General features: G+C 38.4%; 2 protein-coding genes across 2 annotated transcripts; both read left to right on the forward strand.

Annotated features, from left to right (window-relative positions):
- Positions 1-5,808: 5,808 nt before the first annotated feature.
- Positions 5,809-6,138, forward strand: LOC118242698 (histone H4). The gene has a single exon (XM_035534814.2). The coding sequence runs from the start codon at positions 5,809-5,811 to the stop codon at positions 6,118-6,120; it is 312 nt and encodes a 103-aa protein (XP_035390707.2). The 3' UTR covers positions 6,121-6,138.
- A 477-nt stretch (positions 6,139-6,615) lies between these two features.
- LOC118242696 (histone H2B 1/2-like) lies at positions 6,616-8,987 on the forward strand. The gene has a single exon (XM_035534811.2). The coding sequence runs from the start codon at positions 6,624-6,626 to the stop codon at positions 6,996-6,998; it is 375 nt and encodes a 124-aa protein (XP_035390704.1). The 5' UTR covers positions 6,616-6,623; the 3' UTR covers positions 6,999-8,987.
- Positions 8,988-11,552: the final 2,565 nt, after the last annotated feature.

The raw sequence follows: 11,552 nt of genomic DNA on the forward strand, positions 1-11,552 counted from the left end.
TTTCCAGATGCTCAGAAGTGAACACGAGAACAATGATTTAGAAGAGGAGGAGGTGTCTGAAGAAGATGAGGAAGAATTCAACCCAGAGCATGGTGCATCATCGTCAGGTGAAGAGTAAAATCCCTCAAGGTGAAACAAACATTTTTGTCCAAACTGTGGCCATAAGAAAGTTCTAGGAGAAGTGAATCAAATGTCTTTCATACCTCTACAACACTAGACCTGAAGTAACAGTGGATACAGACTGATTCCATTCAGAGGTACATTTTTAATTCCATATATGTAATGTAAACTGATATTCATTGTTAATTTTATAATGTATTATTGTTGATTTATGTTCTTCATGCTTTTGTTTTATCTATTATTTCATGTTCATGTTTTATCTATTATTTTGCTCCTCTTAAATTGTTATTGTTTACATACCTTATGGATACGGGTAATGGTTCAAAAATGTGAGAGGACTAGTATTTTGTCGTTGAATTCTTAATAGTAAAACATATAAAAATATATAACTGTTTTGGCCAAAAAATTCATGACTACTGTTTCCTTTCAATATAATGCATTTAAACTTCTTTCTGTACATTTCTACAACTTTTTTAGGCTATGCTTTAGACTACTTAAAACATACCTCTCATCTCAACATTTCTCATAACTTCTCTTCTTATTCTTATTTGTTAAATAATGTGTTGATTGTTTTAATGTATTTTTTTCTGCATCTTTGTCATAGTAAAGCGACCTTGAGTCTGTGACAGGTTCTATATAAATGAAACTTATTATTATTATTATTATTATTATTCTACAAGTGCCATGTTTCTGACGGAGCTCCACATTTTCCATTTAAATCGATATATTTCTAAAGCTAAAACGTGACTAAAAATAAAAGTAAAACCGTCTAGAAGACAAATTGCCATGGGAGGTGATAAAATAGATGATCCTCTGCCTCCATCTTGTGGCCAATATGGAAAAATTCCATAATATTCAATCGTTAAGGGCACCTAGTTTTAATCAGAATGCAGTCAGAATATAAATGTATAATGTAGAACAATTAGTCAGTTTCTCTTGGGATAAACAACAAAAAAAAACAACACCAACAATAATAATAAACATATGCAGTGGGTATGTCCTTCTAGGCTTAGCTGACAGCCACTGTCATAAAGGTTTGTTTGCTTTTGTATCTGCTGTTGAAATAAACACAATAATTGTCTTTCATCATAAAAAGAAAAGCCCTAAAACAATAACTAAAAAATGCTCTGAAGACAAATAAAAATATTTATAGAAATTGACTTGCCTTTCATGATGATTCTTCTTTTTCTTCTTCTTCTTATTGTAAGCCTACTCGTGGTTAGTTATAGGAGACTTGCATTTATTTCTGTATGTATTTATTTTATTCATGTTCAACAAGCACTTAATATGTGAGATCAAAGCATGCTTTTCATGCATTTATTTCCATAATCTCATTATGGTCTTTTTTTTTTCCTGAACTCCTGAAGTTACCCATCTGGAACCCCATAGTTCATTTGTTTGCTGTACCATACACCAGGCCCTTTTAACAGATATCATATCATATAACAGTATCTACAGTGGCATGCAAAGGTTTGGGCACATCTGGTGAAAATGCATGTTACTGTCAACTGTTAAGCAAGTTGAAGATGAAATGCTCTCCAAAAGGCATAAAGTTTAAGATGACGCATTCCTTTTGTATTTTAAACTGAAACTTTTTTTTTTTTTTTTTTTTAACATCTTTTACATTTTCAAAATAACAAAAAAGGAAAAGGGCCTAAAGCAAAACTTCGGGCACACTACATGCTTAGTACCTAGTAGCACCCGCTTTGGCAAGCATCACATTTTGTAAACACTTTTTCTAGCCAGCCAAGAGTCTTCTGATTCTTGTTTAAGGGATTTTCATCCATTCTTCATTGCAACAGTCTTCTAGTTTTGTGAGATTCCTGGGCTGTCTTGCATGCACTGTTCTTTTGATGTCTATCCACAGATTTTCAATGCTGTTTGGATCAGGGCACTCTGAGGACCATGGTAAAACCTTCAACTTGCACCTTTTGAGGTAGTTTATTGTGGATTTTGAGGTGTGTTTAGGATCATTATCCATTTGTAGAAGCCGTCCTCTTTTCAACCTCAGCATTTTTACAGAATAGTGTTATGTTTGCTTCCAGATTTTGCTGGAAATTCATTGAATCCATTGTTCCCTCTACCCATGAAATGATTCTGAAATGTTTTATGGCCTTCCAGACCCCTTATCTTGACTGCCACTATTCCTGTTAAGCACCATTTTATAATTACATTTCAAACTCATGAAATGGCAAACTGAAAACACATTGTTGTCTTCCTATAGCTTTCTCCTGTTTTATAGGACTGAAGTATTTTCATTTTCATTTTGCTAGGCAGCGGCTTAGAAGAACCCATGGCTGCTGGTTTCTGGGACAAGGTTAGAGGAGTCTGGGTATTTATAAAGCTTTGAAATTTGCATCATGTGGCCTTTCCTAACAATGTTTGTAAACAAGCCATAAGCCTAACAGGCTAATGAAGGTCTGAGACTGTCGTCAAAGTTATTTGAGTGTTCAAATCTCCTAGGTACTCTTTTTTTTTTTTTTTTTTTTCACAATTGTATAAAACAAACTAATACACTGACATTGCTGAAAATGTTGAAAAGTGTGTTTCATCATTTTTGACCTGACATTTAAACAAGATGTGCGTGCACGCAAACATACACACATAATAATGGTGAGTGTATGCTACTGATTGAACTCAAACAAAATTAAAATGCTCTTTTGAATATGCAGTATCTTCCCTTTATGACCTCACACATTATCAAAGTTTACAAACAATAGAAGAACAATTTCACACAAAAGCAACATTTTCTGCAAGCATTGTTTGCTAATGGTGAATGCAGCCAGAAACTTTAAAGGTGCTGCATATGACAATACCCCCAGTTCTCTTTTTTTGCAGAATCCATGGGTACACATCTCAATGCCAAACAGCTTGTAGATGTGCATTTTTCCAGATGCTCAGAAGTGAACACGAGAACAATGATTTAGAAGAGGAGGAGGTGTCTGAAGGAGATGAGGAAGAATTCAACCCAGAGCATGGTGCATCATCGTCAGGTGAAGAGAAAATCCCTCAAGGTGAAACAAACATTTTTGTCCAAACTGTGGCCATAAGAAAGGTCTAGGAGAAGTGAATGAAATGTCTTTCATACCTCTACAACACTGGACCTGAAGTAACAGTGGATACAGACTGATTCCATTCAAAGGTACATTTTTAATTCCATATATGTAATGTAAACTGATATTCATTGTTAATTTTAGAATGTATTATTGTTGATTTATGTTCTTCATGCTTTTGTTTTATCTATTATTTCATGTTCATGTTTTATTTATTATTTTACTTCTCTTTATTGTTGTTGTTTACATGCCTTATGGATAGCGGTAATGGTTCAAAAATGTGAGAGGACTAGTATTTTGTCGTTGAAAAGTTATTTGAGTGTTCAAATCTCCTAGGTACTCTTTTTTTTTTTTTTTTTTTTTTTTTCTGAAAATGTTGAAAAGTGTGTTTCATCTTTTAACTTTATGCTTTTTGGAGATAATTTCATCTTCAACTTGATTAACTGTTCACAGTAACATATATTTTGTCCAGGGGTGCTCAAATCTTTGCATGCCACTGTATGACTGCACTTTTATTTTGTTCTTTCAGAAGACAGCTTAAATCTTTTTATTAACAATTTCCTTCTTTACCCTCACAATATGTTCTTAGCCAAATCTGTCTTCTTCTTGATTATGCGATGGTCTATTTTTTCTACTGTGTGTATGTGTGGGTGCGTGTGCGTGTCGGTGTGTGCGAGCGTATCTCTGCATTTGCATTTCCTGAAAGAAAAGGGATGAAAGAAATAACTACAAAGAATCACAATAGCACTGGAAGAACAAGTACAATTTATCATTTATTTATTCAGGGTTTGACAAATATTACTGACACATGGTTCTAAGCTATCACTTTTGAACATGCCTTCAAATCACTTTGGCATCCACTGTTGAAAACACGACTATCGTTACGACACAAGCTTTAAGGTTTTCCACAAATTTAATAATAAATGGCTTACAGTTTTTGATTCCAAATGCAACTGTCCCTTCATGTCTCTTGAAGACAGAAATAAGTCAACTCTCATTTTGTTGTGGCTGGTTTTACAGTTTGGCCACAAGATGGCAGCAAAGGTCCATCTATCACAGCATCCCAATCAGTATTGGTGGGTTTTACTTGATATCATTTAGTTAATTTATTTTTCTTGTTAATTTATTTGAAATGTACTTCTATTCCTCCTCCTCCTCCTCCTCCTCCTCCTCCTCCTCCTCCTCTTCCTGCTGTTAATAATAATAATAATAATAATAATAATAATAATAATAATAGTGGTAGAGATAATGTTAACAAAAATATTCATGATAATAAGGTTGTTTCCTTGTGCTGAGTTCAGGTTGCCCTCCAGTACCGGTTTCAAGCTTTACATTTTAAGTAAAGCTGCTTGACAGTGATGATGAAATTCCCAATACAGCAGATGATTCATACTCTTTACAACATTTTATTGAGCATTTTTTTAGACTGCAGTCTTTGAAGGCCTTTGAAGGCTGTATTCAACCTTTAGGGCATACAAGTGTGTTTTCCTATGATTTACAAGCGTAGTGATGTCCTTTATTAATGCTTGAAAAGTATCCCATGTTCATTACTTTGGAGCATTCTCTGTCTGGGTTTTCATGTAGCAATTGAACATACACATCTAGAACTCTCTTGAGACACATTTCCAGGTCCTCATGAAAGGTCAGTATGATGTGCCATTGCATTGGAATATGTTCATTGGTCCTTGTTGTACAACAGTGGTTATCAGCAGCATAAGGCCTCAATGGATGAGGGCACATGGATGGAGTTATCGTATGTGAAAAAAGCAGTTAAGCTGCCACTGTTGCAGCAGAAGATGAAAGTGAGAAGACAGCAGATGAGTATGCAATGTGATAAAAAAAAAAAAGGTTTGCCTGTTTTCTGTTTGTAGAGGTCATATGAGGCTAGACATAAAAGTAGGCCTAGACCATGAAGAATGGAATGAGTGACGTGCTATCAAAGCAATTTGAGTTGCCTGCAAAGAATAATTGTCCTCTATGTGGCCTTGACCCCACTGCCTCAATCTATTTGTGTGTTTTCCTAAAAATGTAATGCTCTGTCCATTTCTGTTATTAATTTGAAACTGACATCTTCCAACCTAGAAATTTGAAACCCATCATGTTTCTCTAACCTGAACCACATGCTGTTCTTGGATTGGTGGGAACCCTAAGAGGCCTAGTGAACACACGGATTAGGAGTGTGCATATAATTTCTATATTTTCCAGCAAGAGACTTTAAACTTGGGGTGTTTCAGCACCAGTGCTGAGGATCTACTTCCATTCTGACTCTTCTTCTTATTAGTGGCAGTAGTAACAGTAGTAGGCCATCTTATACTGCACTGAATCTTTTGTTGTCTTTGTTTGTTTGTTTGTTATCGTTCTTTTTCTTCCCTTATGTTGTTGTTCGTTATTATTGTCTAAGATATCTTATATTTTACATATATGAATTGTCGTTTTTGTGAAATAGTATGGAGTTTTTATTCCAGTCTGGCTAAGTGTGGTGCTGGAGGCGTTTGGAGGCGCGTGGTCTTTAGCTCCGCCTCCTCGAGTGCCCCTTGTCTTCAACCAGGTCCTTTAGTCGAGAATAATAGTGCCGCTCTGGGTATGGAGGCTTCATTATTTCACTTTTCTTCGAATAGTGTGAGAAGGCTAAGGGATGTCTGGCAGAGGAAAGGGTGGTAAGGGTCTGGGGAAAGGTGGCGCTAAGCGTCACCGTAAAGTACTCCGCGACAACATCCAGGGTATCACTAAGCCAGCTATCCGCCGTCTGGCTCGTCGTGGCGGTGTGAAGCGCATCTCCGGTCTGATCTACGAGGAGACCCGTGGCGTGCTGAAAGTGTTTCTGGAGAACGTCATCAGGGACGCGGTTACCTACACCGAGCATGCCAAGAGAAAGACTGTCACCGCCATGGATGTGGTTTATGCTCTGAAACGCCAGGGACGTACTCTGTACGGCTTCGGAGGGTAAACACTGAGTTCAAACGAAACCAACGGCTCTTTTAAGAGCCGCCCATACATTCAGTTAAAGAGTTGATCCGTGCGGCTATGGCCGCCTATAAGCGCCCAAAGGACTTATTGTCCTATATTGATAAGGGCTGTTTGCATGTTGTATACATGCAGATCCCAGCCCAAAATAAGTCACGATAATGTTTAAAACATTTCCCAAAGTAAGAAAGGAAGCAAAGAATAAGCATTGTGGAGACTTGGTTTGGCTTTCTGCGCCTCCTTCCTAAGAAGGGGCGGGAAAGTTAAAGATAGACATGGCAGGGCGGGATTAAGAGGTAAACGCTATGGAGTGGCGGAGCAACGATAGGAGGTTCCTGTGAGAGGAGGGGTTGTTTTCTAGCCAATGATGGCTTGTCATGACCGAGGAGGCGAGGGTATGTTCTAATTAGAATACCAGAGTCTAAATAAACTGGATGTGCACGCGCCGTTTCTCATTCCGTTGTGGTTTATTCAACGACGAACGTCATGCCCGAACCAGCGAAGTCCGCCCCGAAGAAGGGATCTAAGAAAGCGGTGACCAAGACGACTGGTAAAGGAGGCAAGAAGCGCAGAAAGACTAGGAAGGAGAGTTATGCGATCTACGTGTACAAAGTCTTGAAGCAGGTCCACCCCGACACCGGTATCTCTTCTAAGGCTATGGGGATCATGAATTCCTTTGTGAATGATATCTTCGAGCGCATCGCTGGTGAGGCTTCTCGTCTCGCTCACTACAACAAGCGTTCCACCATCACCTCCAGAGAGATCCAGACGGCCGTGCGCCTGCTGCTTCCCGGTGAGCTGGCTAAACACGCCGTATCTGAGGGTACAAAGGCCGTCACCAAGTACACCAGTTCCAAGTAAAGCGTCATAGTGCGACTTGACTACCCCAAAGGCTCTTTTAAGAGCCACCCACGTTTTCACCAAAGACATTTTCCATCGTGTGGATGTGCATGTACCGTAAAACGAGAAAAGGAAAGGAGTAGTAGCTGAAGTAGCGCTTGTGTTTTTGTGCGCTGTGCCGTCGTCTTTCTTCCCTTTGTGCGCTTTGACGTCGTCCGTCTTCCCCTTTCCCGCGCGTTTTATTAAATTATTTTCGTGTGCTTTATTCGGCCGCATGTATCTTGTAATTTAAATGAAACTTGAAGTGCTTGAGATTGGGATTTGGAAACCCGTTTCTACTCCCCAGAGCTGGGTCACAGTCTTGTATGAAACCTTTTTTTGGTTGTTTTTGTTTTTTTGTTTTTTATATGTATTTTGTCACTTTAGGACAAGTATCTTTGTGTATATATATTATTGGCTCTGATGTAACCTACAAGTATGTGAAGTCACCATGACAACTGTTGTTGTAATCTTTAATCTTCATTGCCCACATTGACATTTCCTGTTGTTACATTTTATTAGTAGCTATTAATATTCTTTTCACTTGTTTTGCCTTGTTTGCAGTAGATGAAGCCTAGTCATTTGCTGAGAAGGGTTAAGGATTGCATCCCATCATATATTGCGCTAAAGAAGTAAGTTAGGAGAAAACTGTCCAGATAGGCCTTGTAGTGATATTCTATTTGGAAGTAGGTTACACATGTGCCATACCATGGAAGTGTGGTACTGGAAATGTTATTGGGGTTTGTAAGAGGGTAAAGCTAGGAAAGAGATTAGGCTAATGCAGAATTCAGGGTTATGAAGAGGTCAAGTTATTTCCCATTATGATGAAAAACAACTTGGGGTAATCCAATGTAGGGTTCTGATGAAGTTATGGTTATTCACTCTAGGGTAGGAGTGAACTTGGGTTTACTCAAATAAGGGTTCTGATGACATCAGGGTAATGCCCATTAGGTTTAGAGTGTACTTTGGGGTTATTCAGATGAGGGTTCTGATGACATCAGGGTAATGCCCATTAGGTTTAGAGTGTACTTTGGGGTTATTCAGATGAGGGTTCTGATGACATCAGGGTAATGCCCATTAGGGTTAGCGTGAATTTGGGGTTATTCAAATGAGGGGTCTGATGGGTTCAGGGTAAATCACTTTAGGTTTAGAGTGAACTTGGGGGTTATTCAGATGAGGGTTCTGATGACATCAGGGTAAGGCACATTAGGGTTAGCGTGAACTTGGGGTTATTCAAATGAGGGTTCTGATGAGGGCAATTCACGTTAGTGTTGGAACATCATTACCCCCAGCAGTGATGTGAGCTCAGACACCTGACAGTGCTCACGTGGTTGCCTCCCCTGATGAGGTGCACCTGATGCCAGACAAATAAGAGGACGGCCACCTGTCGAGGAGCGCCAGCTCAAGTGAGAGTGCCAGGTTTGGGGGCTTCCTTTGACTAAAACTGGGCTGATTTGACAGACACTTGTGTTTTTAAATGATTTTATTACGTTTTCATATCACAAAAACAAGCAATGAAAACATTATATACGAATGGCATTATAAAGCAATATTTCATAAGAGAGAATCTATACTTTATAATAATTTTATCTGTCAGTTCTCATAATTTTCATACGAAAAGTAAAGTAAGATTACATATGGGCCAAGTCACAGATAAGCATCTTACATGAAATTCTCCAAAATGTTTACACTTCACACATATCCATAGTACAAACTTTTTTTAAAATTTCCCACATTTCACCTCGTCATCCTTTTGTCTCTCTTTTTTAAAAAAATTACTATACATTGTTTCACTACTTGTTCACTAGACAAAAAAATATTTTCCATAGTCATTTTAGCTCTTGTAGACCCAATTTGCTTCACAATTGTGCAGGTATACCTATCTAAAACAAAATGATCTTTTTACAATGTATGTTCACATTATAAGCACGATATATTATGTTTTTGTGATTAAATTGTTTCTTCCCTATTGTTTCTTCCTTTGTTTCTTCCCTATTGTTTCTTTCCCTTTACAATTAAGCATTGGACATTCGGCCGTCTTCACAAAGCAACTCCGTTTAACCACAGACATCGTTGGTAGCCTAGCCACTTCAGCAAGCCACATCCTAGCCTTTATTTTCCCTGAAACATGTTCTCCTGATAGCAAATTCAACAGATTTTTATTCTCCCTTTCATCGCAATCCCCAGACTGTATCTGCCCTCTGTACTTATGATCTGCTATACTTTTATAAATAGTTTTATTCGATTGCGTTCTCCAATCGATCTTCCAACTTTTACATTTATCAACAAAATCTGAGCACAAAAGTTTATAGTATGGTACATTCTTCCTTTTCTTTCCTTTCTTCTTTTCCCAGTCTGAGATTTCACCAATTCATTTAGCTTTCCTACCAGTGCTTGTATTGACATGTCTACAAAAACTTATTTTTAATTAAAGCCTCCATTTTCTTTATTCTTATATACACATTCCCTTTTTGTAGCTTCTCTGTTATTACCCCACATTGTTCTAATATATATTTTATTCAGTTCGGTCACTATTTTGTTCCGCTGGAGGAAAAACGATGGACAGAAACAATAGTTTTGATAAAACGAATGTCTTAATTAGTTTGATCTTCGATTTGTAGCTCACACCCCAGTGTATAATTCTCTTTGATTCCTCTGTGATTTCCTGTAGCTTCCTCTGCCAGTTGCTCTCAACTAAATTTCCGTTACCGATATAAATTCCAATGATTTTAATTTCCTCATGCATACTGATACATAGAGCACTCCTTCCTCCTTGTTCCCCAATCCAAACCGCCTCAGTCTTGGAATGATTCAAAGATGCCTCGGATACACGTTTGTACAAGTCAAAATGTTCGCACATCCCATCTAACTCTTTTTGAGTTGTTACATCATCTGCATTAACTGTTCACAGTAACATATATTTTGACCAGGGGTGCCCAAGCTTTTCTTTTGCATGCCACTGTATAACTGCAATTCTATTTTGTTCTTTCAGAAGACAGCTCAAATCTTTTTATTAATAATTTCCTTCTCTACCCTCACAATATATTCTTAGCCAAATCGGACTTCTGCTTGATTATGCGATGGACTGTGTGTGTGTGTGTGTGTGTGTGTGTGTTTGTTTTGATGTAGCTCAGCATTTGCATTTCCTGAAAGAAAAGCTTGCAAAGGGATGAGAGAAATAATGTTACACTCCTGGAGTGCTTTGCAGTAGGTTCTGCAAAGTTTGTCAGCAAATTAGATTTACTTAAAGGTTATTGGCAGGTCCCTCTTACTGATCATGCATCAGAGATCTCTGCTTTTGCTACCCTGGACACCTTTCTGCAATACATTTATGCCTTTTGGATTGCGTTTATGAAAGGTGTATTGAATTGTGAAGCTTATCTCGATGACCTTGTTGTATATTCAGATACATGGGAACAGCATTTGAAGACACTGGAGACCGTAATCTCTAAGTTGCGAGATGCTTCATTAGTGTTAAATTTGGAAAAGTGTGAATTTGAGGACAAGCGTGGTTCGCTACCTTGGAAAACAGTGGGACGTGGACAGGTGCGTCCCTTGGATGCTAAGGTAGAAGCCATCAAAGCTTTTCCAGTTCCTCGGACAAAACGGGACCTACGTCTGTTTTTGGGGATGGCTGGCTACTATTGTTGCTTTTGTAAAAACTTTTCAGATGTTGTCTTACCTTTGACTTCACTTTCATGCAAAAACACTTCTCTTGTATGGACTCCAAACATCAGTTAGCTTATAGTACCATTGAGAAAGAAGCCCTTGCACTCCTTTTTGCTCTGCAACACTTTGAAGTGTATCTTGATGGTAGTTCAGATCTAATCACTGATTATACTGACCATAATCCTTTGGTGTTTTTGAACAAGATGTGTAACCAGCGACTCGTACGATGGTCAATGATTGTCCTCTCAATCCTCTCAAGATGGTTCATGAAAAAGGTGTAGCGAATGTGATGCTGACGCATTGTTGAGAATTTAAGGTATGCTGGAGTCGTGTTTCCCCCAGTTCTCACACGTAAGTTGGGTGTTACACTCCTGGAGTGCTACAGTGTGCTCCTGATCCAGTTCTGCATTTGGGGCTGTCTGTGCACCTCGTTGCTAGCCCCGCCCCTCATTGAGTGATTGCTGGGATTGCTGTGGCTTATATAAGGACCCTGCTGCAAGAAGCCAGTGGCTTGCCCAAGCTCCTTTTTGTGTTAGTGTTTTGCTATATGAATTGAGAGTTTGAAATCTTTGCTGTGCTTTCCTTGTCTGTATGTTAGTATTCCCTATGTTTTGTTTATGATTGTGATCGCTGTGATAGTTGAACGGTTTTTGTGTATGTTTATGTATAGTTACTGATTGTAGGGAGTGGTGCCTGTTGGTTTGGGGTTATTGTCTGTTTATTGTCAGGGAGTTAGAGTAGGATTGTATTTTATTTTTGTCCTGTAAAGTGTATTTAGTTGTGGTGTTTCTTCTGGTAGTGTGGGTTTTGTTTATTTTGGCAACTCCTGAAGTAATTCAGTGTTTGTAGGTAGATGTGTGTGTCTTT

This window comes from Electrophorus electricus, chromosome 18 (assembly GCF_041902795.1).
Source record: "Electrophorus electricus isolate QZ-2024a chromosome 18, ASM4190279v1, whole genome shotgun sequence".
NCBI classification, from domain to species: domain Eukaryota; kingdom Metazoa; phylum Chordata; class Actinopteri; order Gymnotiformes; family Gymnotidae; genus Electrophorus; species Electrophorus electricus.

What these genes read in the sequence shown, in the direction of transcription:
- LOC118242698 (XM_035534814.2), top strand. Translation starts at nt 5,809, where the DNA reads ATGTCTGGCAGAGGAAAGGGTGGTAAGGGTCTGGGGAAAGGTGGCGCT.
- LOC118242696 (XM_035534811.2), top strand. Translation starts at nt 6,624, where the DNA reads ATGCCCGAACCAGCGAAGTCCGCCCCGAAGAAGGGATCTAAGAAAGCG.